Source organism: Bos javanicus, chromosome 10 (assembly GCF_032452875.1).
Source record: "Bos javanicus breed banteng chromosome 10, ARS-OSU_banteng_1.0, whole genome shotgun sequence".
Taxonomy (NCBI): domain Eukaryota; kingdom Metazoa; phylum Chordata; class Mammalia; order Artiodactyla; family Bovidae; genus Bos; species Bos javanicus.
The window spans coordinates 67,169,948-67,188,104 of NC_083877.1; the positions used below are offsets into that span (position 1 = coordinate 67,169,948).

The 18,157-nt window shown below is 36.7% G+C and overlaps 1 protein-coding gene across 4 annotated transcripts in view; it reads right to left on the bottom strand.

The window, feature by feature from the left end:
* The window catches only part of DLGAP5 (DLG associated protein 5), a 45,403-nt gene that overhangs the window by 18,591 nt on the left and 8,655 nt on the right, over nucleotides 1–18,157 (bottom strand). For 3 of the 4 annotated variants that reach the window (XM_061428957.1, XM_061428956.1, XM_061428959.1), the window contains exons 3-12: nucleotides 17,169–17,362; nucleotides 12,149–12,211; nucleotides 10,749–10,833; nucleotides 10,539–10,658; nucleotides 9,676–9,746; nucleotides 6,351–6,625; nucleotides 5,496–5,620; nucleotides 4,998–5,127; nucleotides 2,572–2,657; nucleotides 1,655–1,815 (exon numbers count right to left, since the gene is read on the bottom strand). In XM_061428957.1, coding sequence (XP_061284941.1) covers nucleotides 1,655–1,815; nucleotides 2,572–2,657; nucleotides 4,998–5,127; nucleotides 5,496–5,620; nucleotides 6,351–6,625; nucleotides 9,676–9,746; nucleotides 10,539–10,658; nucleotides 10,749–10,833; nucleotides 12,149–12,211; nucleotides 17,169–17,362 — 1,310 coding nt within the window. The remainder of the gene's footprint in view (nucleotides 1–1,654; nucleotides 1,816–2,571; nucleotides 2,658–4,997; nucleotides 5,128–5,495; nucleotides 5,621–6,350; nucleotides 6,626–9,675; nucleotides 9,747–10,538; nucleotides 10,659–10,748; nucleotides 10,834–12,148; nucleotides 12,212–17,168; nucleotides 17,363–18,157) is intronic. The other variant, XM_061428958.1, reaches the window with a different exon arrangement.

Consider the following 18,157-nt stretch of genomic DNA (forward strand, 5'->3'; position numbering starts at 1 on the left):
GATGAGGCAAAATTCCATAGCCCAATTGGTTCAACTTCTAAAGCACTGGTTGTGCAATGTATGGTCGGGCATTGTTGTGGAGAAGAACTGGGCCCTTTCTGTTGACCAATGACAGCTGCAGGCATTGCCGTTTTTGGTGCATCTCATCAATTTGCTGAGCATACTTCTCAGATGTAATGGTTTCGCCAGGATTCAGAAAGCTGTAGTGGATCAGACCAGCAGCAGACCACCAAACAGTGACCATGTGCGAGTCTGGCTTTGGGAAGTGCTTTGCAACTTCTTGTTCCAACCACTGAGCCGGTCATCACCAGTTGTATAAAATCCACTTTTGGTTGCATGTCACAGTCTGGTTGAGAAATGGTTCATCATTGCATAGAATTCTAAGAGAAGACAACACTTAAAAACGATGATATTTTTGATTTGTGGTCAGCTATTGAGGCACCCACTTACTGAGCTTTTTCACCTTTCCAATGTGCTTCAAACAGCCATAGAACGGTCATCACTGAGTTCTTCAGCAACTTCTCCTGTAGTTTTAAGAGAATCAGCTTTGATGATTGCTCTCATTTGGTTCTTGTCAACTTCTAACGGCTGGCCACTGTGCTCCTCATCTTCAAGGCTCTGTCTCCTTTGCAAAACTTCTTGAACCACCACTGCACTATACATTCATTAGCAGTTCCTGGGGCCAAATGCATTGTTGATGTTGCGAGTTGTGTCCACTGTTTTACGACCCATTTTGAATTTGAATAAAAAAGAAATCGCTCAAATTCGCCTTTTGTCAAACATCATCTCCATAGTCCAGAATAAATATAAAATAAACAGCAAGTAATAAGTCAGCAAAAAACATAAAGTGAGAAATGTGCATTAAAAATGATGTCTAACTTAACCATATTTATTAAGAATGTATTCTGATATCAAACAGCAAATTTCAACAACGGAAAAACCACAATTATGTTTGCACCAACCCAATAATATTACAGGTACATAAGAAGCTACTTTTCTTTTTTCATAACTTTATTTATTTTTGGCTGTGCTGGATCCTCATTGCCACACAGGTTTTTCTCTAGTTGTGGCAAGCAGAGGCTACTCTCCAGTTGTGGTGTGCAGGCTTCTCATTGCAGTGGCTTCTCTTGTTGAGGTTCATGGGCTCTAAGGCAGAAGGGCTTCAGAAGTTTGGGCACGTAGTTGCGGCTCCCAGGCTCTAGGGCACAGGCTCAATAGTTGTGGCACATGGGCTTAGTTGCTCCAAGGCATGTGGGATCTTCCCAGATCAAGGACTGAATCCATGTCTTCTGCACTGGCAGGTGGATACTTAACCACTGAGCAACCAAGTTAGTCCCAGAAGCTACTACCAACCCTTTTATATTACTGTTAAGGGCTTCTCCAGTGGCTCAGTTGTAAAAAATCTGCCTGCAATGCAGGAGCTGTAGGAGACTTGGGTTTGATTCTTGGGTCAAGAAGATCCTCGAGAGGAGGAAATGGCAACCCACTGCAGTATTCTTGCCTGGGAAATACCACGGACAGAGGAGCCTGGCAGGCTGCAGTCCATGGGGTTGCAAAGAGTCAGACACTACTTACCAACTGAGAACATATTACAGTTAACTCATTAAAAAAAAAAGACTCAAAGTTAATATATTCAAAATATTTGACCACATACCTGAAAACTAACCATATCCCAAAATCCATCCAGATCTGTACAGGTAGTCTCCTTTTCACCTCGTTTATATTCACAATTGTCCACCAGTCCTTCAAACTGTTTAAACCTTTCTTTCATAAGGAGTCTTGTTTGACCAACTGCTGTGCGAATAAGATCTTTAGCTAGAGGAAATACAAGGTTTTTAAAAGTTGAAGGATGAAACAAGATCTTTATTTCAATCCAATCAGCTGATAAGGTGACCTCATTCTAAATATCCTAGTTATAGAATCAAATTCTTACTTTATAGCAGAACAAAAAATATCTACTATAAAACTTTGTCATACAAATATAGAGCATTTACTATCTGTTTCAAATCCTGCTAAAAATTAGCAATATACATTCTCATACTCAACACCTACACAGCAAAGCATTCTACCTCTCCTTGTATTTTATAAGAATTAAACTTTAAACAACTTACTGTACATCAATATCTAAGGACTTTGAGCTGGCAGCACACAAATGACTTTTTTTTCTAAACAGCTTTCCTGAATAGGCAAGATTATGGAATTTTCACAAAATTTGACCCATATTGATTTAAGTAATCTTCATTCAGAAAATATTTTTGTATAATTAAGCAATATCAGACATAGTTGTCATTCATGGAATCATAGTAAAAAAAAATTTTAATAATAAAATTGGCAAATGTCTAACTCTCAGGAATGATAGTCAATATTCTAACTACTTACATCTTTTAAGTTAGGTACCATTTTAGCACAGAGATATTAGTGAACATACATGTCATATGGAAAATTCTTGCTATTTTGAATAACAATGAAACTATAAAGTTGGACAACACTAGATTTTTATGTTTCAGGTAAATGCAACCATATTAAAATAAACAAAGCTAAGACATTAAAAAAATATAAGTGTTCCCTCACCATCATCTGGAATGTCCAAGTCAAGTTTCCTGTCCCACTCAAGGCAGTGTGAAGTTAACTTCTCAGTTTCTGACCGGAGAATATTTCTACAATGATGATACACATTAGCACTATGACACTTACACAACAGTGATTTCCCAGAGCTGATGCTTAGTTGTTTTATGAACTGAGATATATCAAAATCCATGAATATATATTGATATTCCATGTCCATCCTTATACACCTAAAACTTAAGTGGATGGTTAATGCTAAGAGCCCATTTTTCAAGCTAATATTTCCAGTTATTTCTGTTCTTATTTTTCAACCCCTGAGCAGAAAGAATCAGACATTCCTTAGTTCTGCTCTTGGTTATTTTCCATGGAACTATGATGAACCCAATTGCCAAGAGTGAGTCAGATGAAGCTAAAAACTGTAAGTCCCAAATTACAGTGATAAAGGCTTACAGATTCTCCTTGGCTTTGCTTATCTAAAGACAGTGACATTCTCAAGTGGGGTCAATTTTTCCTACCAGGCAGCATTTGGCACTCTCTAGAATAATTTTTGATTATCATGAAATAGAGGAGTGCTGCTGGCCAGGGATGCTACAAAACAACCTATAATGCAGAAGACCCCACAACAGAAATTATGCAGCCTAAAATGTCAATAGCGCCAAGGTTAAGAAACCCTGGGGTCACACAGAGTCGGACACGACTGAAGTGACTTAGCAGCAGCAGCAGCAGCAGTATGTTTCTTTACAAAAACATCTGAGCAGGAAAACTGAGGACAGTTTTTCTTAGAAGACAAATTTAGCTGTTTAAATCAATGGCAACAGAGAACAGCTTAATAAATGAGAAAGGAGACCCGACTTAGATCTGACATTATTTAATTGGGTAAATTGCTTATCATCTCAATGTCTCAGCTGAACAATATAGTAAACTAGTTAACCTCTAAAAGATCTTACAATACCAAAACATTATACTCTAAAAACAACTGAAGTGGTTCCCAAACATATAAAAAGATACTCATTCATGAGAGGAGGAATGAATATTAACAAGAGTAAAGGGAATTGCCTGGCATCTCAGTGCTCAAGACTCTGATGGTTTGATCCCTGGTCAGGGAACTAAGATCTCATGCCAAAAAAGGGAAAAATAAATAAAAAATAAATAGAACTAGAGTAAGGTAATATTTTTATTTAGTTGATTGGTAAAGTTCAAAAATTGTTAATATTGTACTGGAAATGGTATGGGAATTTTCTTGCTATATTCATTCAAAAATTGTAAGATACAATAATTTTCTGTATGATGTAGAATATAAAGGCCTTTCTCAAAATGCACGCCTCTGATATGTTTCCAAGGCATTTGGTGACATGTTGAAGTTCCCCAAACAGGAACTTAATTTTCAATTCAGAGTTAGAGAAACATAATCCTATCTCATAAGTTGACGGGCCACTGAGCCTCCTATTCTTTTTTTTAAAATAAACTTTAATTTGGTTCTTTAGAGGGTGAGGAGGTATGAGAAAATAGGAACTCCCATACCATGCTGGAGGGGATGCAAACTGAGGTCCTCATATATTTGCACATGAGAGAACTGAAATATATATAAGGTTGTTCCCTGCAACCTTGATTATAATAGTACTAGATTGAACCCAATGTAAATAATCAGCAACAGGGACTTATTCAGTAAATTGTGGTATATCCATATTATTGGATACTGTGCGGCCTTTGGAGAAGGCAATGGCACCCCACTCCAGTACTCTTGCCTGGAAAATCCCATGGATGGAGGAGCCTGGTGGGCCACAGTCCATGGGGTCGCTAAGAGTCGGACACAACGAACGACTTCACTTTCACTTTTCACTTTCATGCACTGGAGAAGGAAATGGCAACCCACTCCAGTGTTCTTGCCTGGAGAATCCCAGGGAGCCTGGTGGGCTGCCATCTAAGGGGTCACACAGAGATACCACTGAGGCGACTTAGCAGCAGCAGCAGCAGTGCGGCCTTTAGAAAACACATACTCAAAATAACATAAGAAAGCTCTTTAAGTACTAAAATGGAATGTCTGTTACAGTTAACATTACATGAAACAAAACAGCATGCTATTGTTTATATTAAAAAAAAAGAAAAATATGTTTGTTATTCTACATATGCATTATCTAACTCTGGAAGTATTCACAAGAAATGAATAACACTTGCCTCTGTGGAAGGTTTGAACTATCCCCTCTATGAGACAGATTTGGGAAAAAGACTCCTCACTTGTATCTTTTACTACCTTTTGAATTGGGAACTAGTTAGTGAAAAAAAAAAATTTAAATTTAAAAGATAAATGAAAATCACCGGAATTCAGTTTCCCCCAATTCATCTATTACATTCAGGCTAAAAATAGTTTAATCTTGGTTTTAATTGCCTACACATGAATACAAAATTCTTATACTAGGAACAAATGGACAAACCTGAAATACGGCACATCATGTTGTGGCTGAGAAAGCTGATCTTCATTTACTTCAAGTGATGGGACTTCTTCCTTTCCTGAAAGGCCATTTGAATTTTCATTAGTAGTTTCATTTTTATTTGAGACATGTTCTATAAAGAAAACATTACATATAAATTTCAAAGCAGCCACTCACAAAATGATGTTCCCCACAAGACAAATTTGTTTAAATTTTCCAATTATTCCAATGTGAATTTTCAAATTTTATCTCTGACTTAAAGATTCCATTCACCACGTATCTCTAAAGTGCCTCCCAATATTCATCTCTTCAAAGTTACATTTATTTCTCAGTCTATACTCCTCATTCCAACTCTTTCTCTCTCCAGATATCTTTCCCCATGTCTTCACATCTTTCCTGACCCTGAGATCACATTCCTGAGCTATATGTTGAAAAGGGCCTAATAAACCTGATAAATCACAATTCAGAAAAGCAAGTAAAAAATTAATTAAAATTTAATACCTTTATTCCAAACTGTTAAAGAACCCAAAGGACACTGTGATTTACTTGAATCTTGAGGTACTGTTTTGGCAGAGAAAGTTTTACATTTTTGTGCCAAGATTTCTTTTGTTGCTTCAGTCTTATCACTAAAAACAATAGTAAATATATACTTCTTAAAACATAAGCGTCATATGAAGGATTTCAAAATGATGTTGCTTTTAAAAAATCTGGGATTAAATAGAAATATGTTTCTAATTTTTTTAAATGTGTCTTTTCTGGACATATTTAAACACCTATAGTGGGAATGTCTGTCTTTACTACTTACGAGATCCAAAGATTATAAAGATCTCTTCATGGAACATAAGCACTCTATAGTCTTGCATGCTGCTGAGCAGTTTCTAGTAAATTTGCTACCAGCCAGTCTTTGCAAAACAACCATGCTGTTTCTATTAAAGATTCCAACTGATTTTCCCTCACTTTGCAAGTTAATTATTTTTGTCTTTAGAAGTAATTTTTCTAAAGTAACACTTAGCAAAAAGACAAAAAAACCCACCATTTCTGAGCTACAGTATTAGTTTCTTTCTTCTAAAAATTTATTTCTAAGTCTTTATAAAAAGATCACCTATTAAAAGCAAAAAAACGCCACAAAGAGTACCATGAAAATACAGATAAAAACAATGTATAGGAAATAGTAAAACTGTCTAGTACATTACTGTACCCTTCTGAAGAATTTTTTTAAAAGACCAAATTTTCATGATTTATAATTAACATAATTTACTAACTAAACATTAACCTTTAAAAAGCACATGCCAAATCTAAGAAAGGTGATTGTTAACCATCTTAGCAAAGAATTCATTATTAACTTTAAATACTTACACTTCTGTGTTTAACGGGGTCCAGGTATAACTGGGTGTCAAGAAAGCATTGGCACTTCTGGGAGTCATAGGTGTTACTTGATAGGTCTTCAGACCATCTAATGGCTGAAATATAAAATCTTTGGGTGCAAAGGAATTTTTCCCTTTCATTTTTGCACTGTTTGTCTTAGATACATTTTCCATTTTTGATAAGACTCCATCTGGATTCATTCCATTTGTGGCACTGGTTTGTGAATCCAAAGTATTTTCTTCATTATCAACTTTAAAAGAAATGACCTGGATGGAAGGAAACAGAAAAGAGTGAGAATTTCTCTCCTGGGGATATAGTCAAGCCAATTTTTACAGGTCTGAAAATACTAGACTTGAGATATGTGTCCCATGAATATAATTTAAGAAAGAAAAATAAATACAGTTAAATGTAAATATGAAATCAGTAGACCAGCTAACTAAACCATTGTTAGGATCCAGAGAGAGAGAACCAATCCTCATTAAAAAGACTAAATAATAGGTTTTAGGTATTATGGCAAATTAAGATATATGAAAATTAAGGTGGAAAAATTACCCAACTGACAAATACCCATTTTTTAATTTAAATTATGTGGATAATTACAATGATTTGAGAATCAGAAATCCAGTGTTTATTGGAAGACTATTATTGTCAAGTAACAAATCCTCTTTTACAATAACCTTGATTATAAATAAACTTATCCTATGAGAAAAATCGCAGCATCATCTTTCAGGATTTGAAATAGCTCCACTGGAATTCCATCACCTCCACTAGCTTTGTTCGTAGTGATGCTTTCTAAGGCCCACTGGACTTCACATTCCAGGATGTCTGGCTCTAGGTCAGTGATCACACCATCGTGATTATCTGGATCGTGAAGATCTTTTTTGTACAGTTCTTCTATGTATTCTTGCCACCTCTTCTTAATATCTTCTGCTTCTGTTAGGTCCATACCATTTCTGTCCTTTATCGAGCCCATCTTTGCATGAAATGTTCCCTTGGTATCTCTAATTTTCTTGAAGAGATCTCTAGTCTTTCCCATTCTGTTGTTTTCCTCTATTTCTTTGCATTGATCGCTGAGGAAGGCTTTCTTATCTCTTCTTGCTATTCTTTGGAACTCTGCATTCAGATGTTTATATTTTTCCTTTTCTCCTTTGCTTTTCGCTTCTCTTGTTTTCACAGCTATTTGTAAGGCCTCCCCAGACAGCCATTTTGCTTTTCTGCATTTCTTTTCCATGGGGATGGTCTTGATCCCTGTCTCCTGTACAAGGTCACGAACCTCATTCCATAGTTCATCAAGCACTCTATCAGATCTGTATCTTGTCACCCTGCTTATTTAACTTCTATGCAGAGTACATCATGAGAAACGCTGGACTGGAAGAAACACAAACTGGAATCAAGATTGCCGGGAGAAATATCAATAACCTCAGATATGCAGATGATACCACCCTTATGGCAGAAAGTGAAGAGGAACTCAAAAGCCTCTTGATGAAAGTGAAAGTGGAGGGTGAAAAAGTTAGCTTAAAGCTCAACATTCAGAAAACTAAGATCATGGCATCCGGTCCCATCACTTCATGGGAAATAGATGGGGAAACAGTGGAAACAGTGTCAGACTTTATTTTTGGGGCTCCAAAATCACTGCAGATGGTGATTTCAGCCATGAAATTAAAAGACGCTTACTCCTTGGAAGGAAAGTTATGACCAACCTAGATAGCATATTCAAAAGCAGAGACATTACTTTGCCAACAAAGGTCCGTCTAGTCAAGGCTATGGTTTTTCCTGTGGTCATGTATGGATGTGAGAGTTGGACTGTGAAGAAGGCTGAGCGCTGAAGAATTGATGCTTTTGAACTGTGGTGTTGGAGAAGACTCTTGAGAGTCCCTTGGACTGCAAGGAGATCCAACCAGTCCATTCTGAAGGAGATCAGCCTTCAGATTTCTTTGGAGGGAATGATGCTGAAGCTGAAACTCCAGTACTTTGGCCACTTCATGCAAAGAGCTGACTCATTGGAAAAGATTCTGATGCTGGGAGGGATTGGGGGCAGGAGGAGAAGGGGACGCCAGAGGATGAGATGGCTGGATGGCATCACTGACTCGATGGACGTGAGTCTCAGTGAACTCCGGGAGTTGGTGATGGACAGAGAGGCCTGGTGTGCTGCAATTCATGGGGTCGAAAAGAGTTGGATACGACTGAGCAACTCAACTGAACTGATGAGAAAAATATTTTTCAATGTGACACAGTGAGATTAACCAAATATAGTGTGAAGCTTATTTTGTCAATTTAATTATTTGGTTTTTTGTTTAAAAAAAAAAAACTGATACTAGTTTTAGGCATGCAACATAATGATTTGACATTTGTATGTATTGCAAAGTGATGTACGTAATAAGCCTATGAACATCTGTCACCATAGTTATAATTTCTTTTCTTATGATGAGAATCTTATGACCTATATCCTCTTAGCAACTTTCAAATATACAACACAGTATTATTAACCACAGTCACCATGTTGCTTATTACATCCCCAGACCATACTTACTTTGTAACTGGAAGTTTGTAACTTTTGACAACCTTTACACATTTCACCCACCCATACAAGCAAAATTTTTAGAGGATTTTACATTTCTGATTTTTAATTTTCAGTTAAAAATCTAGCCACATTTCTTTTTTTTCTTAATTTTTAACTGGAGTATAATTACTTTACAATGTTGTATTAGTTTCTGCTGTACAACATAGCCACATTTCTTTACTTCGGTATAACTTTCTTTTTTAAGGTTAAGGAACCATAGCACTGATTATAAACCAAGGCACTGGGGCCTCAAAATGGTGACTCTTTTCTATAGACCCTATAAGGTACTATGCTAGACACCGTCAGAAACATTAGAGTACTTAGTTCTTAAAACTACTCTTATGTAGGTATTATGTGTTGGAGATGGGAAAACAAATTCATAACTTGCCCAAGGTTATATAGCTAATAGGACAATATTCAGACTCAGGCCTAACTGAATTCAGAGTCAATACATTTCACCCAACTCCATCCTCTCTTAGCTAGTTCCCACATGAAGGTTTCTGTCAGCTGTGTTTCTATCACTTTTCTCTATTTCCTGTTAACCAAATTATGCTTTCTCTAACTATAAAACTCTGAGGATAAGACACCTGAAAAACAACAAGTAAAGCCTCCTGATGCTTGTTTATGGTTCAGGAGGTTTTAAGACACATGGCGAGTCAACTTCTTGAAGCAGTTCTATATGCTTAATTTCCATTTTATGAAAGTAGCAATGAGATTTTCAAAGTATCTAGAGATAAACAGATGTTTATACTCTACCTTGTCAGGTTTTGTTCCTATCTTTTTGGCAGGTTTTCCTTGATTTGGTGCCTTTCTGTCTGCTTCATTATCTAAAATAAAAGTGAAATAAGACACCCATTTTGACTAGATAAAAAAATGCTGCATTAAAAGTACAAGTCAAAAAAAAAAAAGTACTAGGTAGTTTGGGAAAGGAAAAAAGGCTTAATAGAAATGTACAGTTTAAGGGACATTATGATTAAAAATCATATTAGAAAATAGGATAAAAACAGATGAAATTTCCTGTTTCACGTATAGGCCATCTGTTTTCAAAACAAAACAAAAGAAAACAAAAGGTGTTAAGGTATTTTACCTTTTGCCTCTAAATATAAAATACATATTTATTATAGAAAATTAGAAAAAATTATAAAAAGCACAAAACCAAAAATTTTTCTAAAGTTTACATTACTTCAGTGGTAATCACTGTTGACACTTCAGAATATGTTTTTCCAAAGTTCACATTCACATACATATTTCATTATAGAATTTCAATCATACTGTTCAGGGTTTTACCTGTTTCTCTTCGCCCACTTAATATCATTAACCATGTCATTAAGTGTTTTTTCACACCTTGTTCTTAAATAATTACACTTCAATCCACCAAATGGATGGACTGTAATTTATTGGGGCTATTAATTTTTCACTTTGAAAAATTTCAACATTTGAGCATCCACTGTGTGCTGACAGGATATCGGGGCACAAAACCTGTCTTCAAGAGTTAGAATCTCCCATTTCCTTCTGTCCTATTCAAAGAAGTATATAATGATCTTAAAAACTGAACACAAAAACCCTCAAGGATCACAACATAATCCTAGTTCAGTCACTGATCAAGAAATTGCTCTTACCATTAACAGCCCTTGACTCTGGCTTTCTTGCTGCTGTAGACGGGATTTCTTTGACAATCTGCTTTGCTGCTTGAGTAGATGATCGAGTCATTCTCACCGGCAGCATTACAGGTTGTACAGCTGCGGGAAAAAAAATAAAACCGAACGCTTTTGGTGGTTTTAAATTATTGTGGCAATATCAGAACTTACAAAAATTGCTAATACTTCTACCTTTTTTCTCTTTGTCCAACACTTTCTTCTCAGAAGTCTGTCTTTGACCAGGTCGGATTGCTCGAACATCAATCCCATTACCACTCTATTTAAAAGATAAGGTATAAATTAGGTGATTTAACTGCATAATGAACCAAACCACCACATTTTTAAGGTGTAAACTGACATTTGAAATCTGATACTGTAAACGAACCAGCAAAAAATCCACTACCCTAAATGAGATGAAGAAACAAGTTTTCCATTACATAAATTTCCTAACAAACTTTTTCAGAATCCCAGAATTTAGAAAAACCATTAAAAAAATAACTGCTATAATCTTCTGAGACTCCTTAAACACAACAGGTATCTTTTTATCTAGAAAATTCCTCCCCTGGAAGACAGCTCTTCCCCACAACTCACTCATCTACTTCTTGAAAGACTGCATTTAAACTGCCACCAATTCAGTGAGGCATGATCAAAATTCTCCCCTACAGCTACTCCAAAACTCTCCATCTCCATTCTTTCATCTCCCCCATACTTTTGACCATCTGACACACTACATGGTTCTTTTTTTTTTTTAACACTATCTCTTATGTAGAGTCCTTGAAAACAGGAAATTTTGTTTGTTTTATTCACTATTATATCCTAGAGCCTAGAGGAATGTGACAGTCACTCAAATTCAGTTAACTACAGCTTCCTCACCTGACAAAGAAGCACACTACTTTTCTCCCTGACCACTTGACTTTAGTAATCCTCCTAGTAACTTTATCCATAGCAGTGTTTTGAAGACCCATAAATTTATAAAACTCACCCTATGTGCTTTATCGGAGAAGGCAATGGCACCCCACTCCAGTACTTTTGCCTAGAAAATCCCATGGACGGAGGAGCCTGGTAGGCTGCAGTCCATGGGGTCGCTAGAGTCGGACACGACTGAGTGACTTCACTTTCACTTTTCACTTTCATGCATTGGAGAAGGAAATGGCAACCCACTCCAGTGTTCTTGCCTGGAGAATCCCAGGGAGGGGGGAGCCTGGTGGGCTGCCGTCTATGGGGTCACACAGAGTTGGACACGACTGAAGTGACTTAGCATAGCATAGCATGTGCTTTATATTTCTATTTGTGCTTTATGGTGACATGGGATACATAATAAAAGCCCAGTAAATAAAAAAGAATGTGTCAGAGTTTAGTATAGATCTCATAAAGGACATCTGTGCAAAATATTTTAAGCGACTGTTTCCTTGGCATATAGCCAAATCTGCTATGTCATCATATAGTAGCATCTATTTTGGTATTATTAACTCTGGTAAAATAATCATTATTGCTTAAAGCTGATATTAAATTAAAAATAAATTTACTTACTCAGAAAAAAAAGTACAGTTTGTCATTTTAGTAACAGTGACCTACTAAACTACCAACTATACCTTAGTCAGCTCCATTTGGTTTCTGGCCTTTGACCTTGTAATCCGTACAGAAGATGGAACATCCTTAAAATAGTCAAAAGAAGATATAGTTTAAAAAATATATTAAATAAAGTGCAAAATTTATTTCCATGTCTCATGAAATAAAGCTCCCGTTTTATATATTTATTTTTGAGCGGCTGCACAGCATGCCATGTGGGATCTTAGTTCCCTGACCAGGGGTCAAACCCTCACCTCCTGAATTGGAAGATCGGAGTCTTAATCCCTGGACTGCCAGGGAAGTCCAAAGTTCTCATTTTAAAGTTATAAATAAAAAATATTTACATTTTAAATTTATATTTTTATATTAATCATTTACAGCTAAAAGATACTTGCTAACTTACTGTTTTGTTTTGTTTTAACTTTTGTGGGGTTTTTTGGCCATGCTGCACAGCTTGCAGGAACTTAGCTCCCTGAAAGGAGATTGTATTTCACCAGCTCCAGCAGTGAAAGCACTGAGTTCTAACCACTGGACTGCCAGGGAACTCCCTAAATTACTGTTTTTTTTTCTGGTTCTGGTTTGATTTAAAATATGTTTAATTTAATAGCTTCAAAACTTACTCATATTTTTCAATGAGGAAAGAGAAGAAATTTCAAAGCATATTTTCCAAGTTATTAGGATCCTCATTAGTATGGATTAGCTGGACATATTTGGAATGGGGTAGATGAACAAACTGGGAAGACTCCCTGGAGTAGGAAATGGCAACCTGCTCCAGTGTTCTTGTCTGGAAAATTCCATGGACAGAGGAGCCTGGAGGACGACAATCCATGGGGTCATAAAGAGTCGCACACAGCTGAGCGACTGAGCACACAGATGAACAAACTTGAGTATTAGGATCTTTTTTTTTCTGTTTATGAAAAGATACTGTACAGCTTACTTCCCTAGCTTTGACAATTTGCCTTCAAATCTCATGATTACACAGCTGTTCATTGTCAGTAAGAAAATGGAGACCTGATCAAAAAGTGTGGGAAAAATTGAGGAGAAAGACTGATTAAAAAATTATAAGGTATTTATCAACTCTATAAAATTTCTTAAGAAGCATAATCAGACTTCTCTAGATGAGAAGTCATTTTTCTTCTCCAAATCTCAATGAAAACCTAGTGCTAAAGAAATTAGGCTTTTCTTAACAGTACTTAAAGGGATTAAAATTCAGCAATGGCTACTGCCTGAACAAAATGAAGAACAATTATTGACTCCTCACTGAATCATACTATTTAACACAATATTTCTTATCATATTTTAAAAGTTGTTTACGGTGTAGACCAATGAATGGCATCCTATATATTCTTGAAAAGACAGCTTGAATCTAATCCCTTCCAAGATGTCCTCTCTGATGTTCCTCCAATGCAAACAGTCTCTCCTTCCTCTAATATATAGAACATATTTATCTATATCTTTCCACTTGCACTACATTCTATTAATTTTGGTCTCTTCTACATTATCCTAAGATCATACAGAGTAAATAATCAAAGATCTGTCAAATGAATTATTGAGATTCATGAGGCCTAAAAAAGCAGCAGTATCTTGGGGCTTTATATTGTTCAATTCTTACTTAAATCAGGAATGAGTATATAGTCAATGAGTTTATTTATATGTATCTTTAAATTGCAAACCACCAACGACTACCTAATCTACAGTCCAACTGATCTGTTCAAATTCCATCTTTTTTTGTTTAAGTTTTAAATTTACTTTTTAATTGGAGGAAAAATTGCTTTCAAATGTTGTTGGTTTCTGCCATACAACAACCCTAATTATATATACACATATATATATATATATATCTCCTCTCCCTCGTGAGCCTCCCTTCTCTGCCCCCATGCCACTCCCTCTAGGTCATCACAGCACGCCTGGCTGGGCTCCCTGGGTTATACAGCAACTCCCCACCAGCTATCTGTTTCACACGTGACAGTGTATATATGTCAATCTACTTTCTCAATTCATCCCAGCCTCTCCTTCCCCTGCTGCGTCCACAAGTCTGTTCTCTACATCTGTGTCTCCAATTCTGCCCAGCAAACAGGTTCATCAGTACCATTTTTCTAGATTCCATATAAATGCATTAATATATGTTTTCTCTTTCTGACTTACTTCATTCTGTATTAACAGGCTCTTGTTACCTCACTACCACTGACTCAAATCTACCCCTTTTTATGGCTGAGTAATATTTCATTGTATATACATGTACCACATTTTCTTTATCCATTCATCTGTCAATGGACATCTAAGTTGCGTCGTGGCTATTGTAAATACTGCTGCAATGAACACTGGGGTATATGTCAAACTTCATCCTTGACTTACTCATTATTCTCTTTACATCACCCCTCCCTTTAGAATTTATTCTCTTGCCATTTGATCAGTCCTTTTCAACCTATCGTTGCCCACTTGAAGCTGTTCTCTAGACCTCACTCAGATAATTGTACATATTCTTACTGGAGTGGTTTCATTTAGTCCTACAACTTAAACTCCTAATATCACATCCTAAATCCACATCTTAGCATGAATCTCTAGCCTGATTTCCAAATAGGATTTTTTTGAAAGGTTATTAATATTCACCCACTTACGCTTATTCCTTTTTCTGCCTTCCTCATCTCTATTAGCAGTAGCAAAATTTGTAATATTATGTTTTCCCATACATTCTTTCTTTAAAATTTATTTTTAATCGGAAGGTAACTGCTTTACATTGCTGTGTTGGTTTCTGCCATACAACATGAATCAGCTGTATGTATATGCATATCCCCTTCCTCTTAAGCCTTCCTCCCACCCCACTCTCCCGTCCAGCCCCTAGTTTTCACAAAGCACCAGGCTGGCTCCCTGTGTTACACAGCAACCTCCTACTAGCTATCTATTTCACACATGGTAATGTATATATTGCAATGCTCCTCTCTCAATTCATCCCCCCTTTTCCCCTGCTGTATCCACAGTCTGTTCTCTGCATCTGCATCTCTATTCCTGCCCTGAAAATAGGTTCATCTGTATTATTTTTCTAGCAATCCCCTTAATGGGCATATACCCTGAGAAAACTATAATTCAGAAAGACACATGTACCCCAGTATTCACTGAAGCACTTAATTACAACAGCCAGGACATGAAAGCAACCTAGATGTCCATTGACAATGAATGGATTAAGAAGTTATGGTACCTACATACAATGAAATATTACTCAATCATAAAATAAACAGGAATTTGAGTTAGTTGAACTGAGGTGGACAAACCTAGAGCCTTTTATAAAACTTGTATTATTGCTCAAACTATTATCTTCAGAACAGTCATCTTTAACTCTTCAACTTCCTTTACCCCTCACTACTTACTTGAGGTCACCAGTCCTGTCAAATTTATCTCTTAAAATGTCTTACATGACACCTGTTAGAAAGGCCATTATCAAAAAGACAAGAAATAATAAGCGTTGGTGAGGATATGGAGAAAAGGGAGCCCTACTACACTGTTGTTGTTAATGTAAATTGGTGCAGCCTGTATGGAAAACAGTATGGAAGATCCTCAAAAAATTAAAACTAGAACTATCATATGATCCAGCATTTCCAATTCTGGGTACTTATCCAAAGAAAATGAAAACACTGACTCAAAAAGATATATGTACCCCCATGTACACTGCAGCATTATTTATAATAGCCAAGTGTCCATCAATGGATGAGTGAATAAAGAAACTAATAGTCCATTTGGGGGTGTTTTTATTATTATTCAGCCATGAAAAAAGAAGGAAATGTTGCCTTTTGTGACAACATCAATGGACATTGAGGGCATTATGCTAAGTGAAATAAGTCAGACAAAGACAAATACCGTATGATCTTACTTATATTTGGAAGTTTAAACAAATAAGCCAGAGAAAGACAAATACCATATGACCTTACTTATATTTGGAAGTTTAAACAAATAATAATAAAAAACACAACCTCCTAAATAAAGGACAGACTGGTAGGGGACTTCCCTGAGGGTGCAGTGGCTAAGACTCTGTGTTCCCAATGGAGAGGGCCCAGGTGCGATCCCTGGTCGGGGAACTAGATCTGGCATGCTACCGGTAAGACTTGGAATATCACAACTAAAGATCCCACATGCCACAACAAAGATCAACAACCCTGCATATGCCATAACTAAAGACCCAGTGCAGCCAAATAAATTAAACTAAACTTAAAAAAACAAACAAAAACCAGACTGGTGGTTGCCAGAGGTGCAGGTTGGGCAAAAAGGGTGAATATAGTCAAAAAGTACAAACTTCCAGTTTTAAAAATAAGTCAGTCCTGGGAATATAGTATTCAGCATGGTGACAACAGTTAATAATACTATACTGTACGTTTGAACATTGTCAGGAGTAGACCTTAAATGTTCTCATCACGAGAAAAAAATTTGTTTAACTATGTGTGGTGATAGATGTTAACTAGACTAATTACCATGGTCATCTTATAACTTATACAAATAATGACTCATTATGTTGCACACCTGAAATTAATGTCAATTATATCTCAGGAAAAAAGATGTCTTAAACCTATTTCTTGTTTTTAAACCAATGGCCCAGTCCACTTATCTCTTTTCACCTAATCTATGTATAGAGAATAGTCATAATATATGATTCACAACTGGTCTTTCCATCTATAAAAGCTTGCCTTTCTAGACTATAATCCTTAAGGCAAGGTAATCTTCCTGAATATTAGTTTGATAATGGTACAATCTCATTTATAAGCCTCCCTTAACTCTGCATATCCTATAAGGTAAACACCAAATACTCTGGCACAGCATTCACTGTTTAGCCTGACTCTACCAGGTTTTTTCCAATCTCTCCCCTGGTTTTATCCAATCTCAACCTACCAGCAGTTACATCAAGAGACTCTGTTTTCATCTTCAGAGTTACTATTATGTCATTCCCACCCCTATCAACTAGGGGACTCAGGGAAATGATTATTTTAGTCATCTAATCTCTTAAAGAAAATACCAGTTAAAAGCAACTATTTCTCTGTATCAAGTTAGGATACTAACCTTTTTTGGCTCAGCTTTCATAGCATTCTGGTTTGAGAAAAGAAAACAAGGCATATCAGGTCTATAAAGACCCACTTTAAATACTCCTCGTTTAGTTTTCTCTCTCTGCTCTTTCAATTTTTGAAGTTGTTTTTCTTCTTTGTATTTTTGGAGCATCTGTTTTCGTTGATCAAAGACAACAGTTTTTGTTGACTCTAAGTAGGAAAAAAGAAAAAACAGTATATAAAATATTTCAGATAGAAAGTTAGGCAAATATCTTAACTTCTAACTTCAACTGTTGCTAAGAAATGCTTTTAGTAACTTCTTGTTAATTCCTTAGCACTTCAATTTATTTCCACCTCTGTTTTAATATTCCTATTTCTTTTGACTTCACTTGTTCAAATATCTGATTGCTTGCTATGTCTAGGGATGTATTAGTTCACTTTTAAATTAATTAACTTCTATGATACCAGACTCCAAGCTGACATCCAGTGATTCTCACCTCTTGGCAGTCATGTCTTGTGTCATCCCTGCCATCTGAATAGGGCCGACCTGTGTGACCAAGAAAGTACTGTGGAAATGATGGAGAACAACTCCATGACTATGCAGGTTAGATCCTGGGTTGGGAAGATCCCCTGAAGGAGGGCATGGCAACACACTGCAGCGTTCTTGCCTGGAGAATCCCCATGGACAGAGGAGTCTCCAGTCCACAGGGTCACAAACAGACACAACCGAGGCAACTTAGCACATACGCATACACTCTTAGATCACTTGCTCTGGGGGGATGCCAGTGGCCACGTGGAACTGTTAGGAGACTCAGGAAGCCCCATAGAGATGTCCACGTGACAAAGAACTAAGGCCTCCTGCCAAAAGCCAGCATCGACCTGCTGGTCACATGGATGAGTCACTTCAGAAGTGAATCCTTTACAATAATCAAACAGTATGTAGAAGTAGATCTCCAGTCTCAGTCAAGCCCTCAGATGCATCCTGCATAACATCCTGACTGCAGT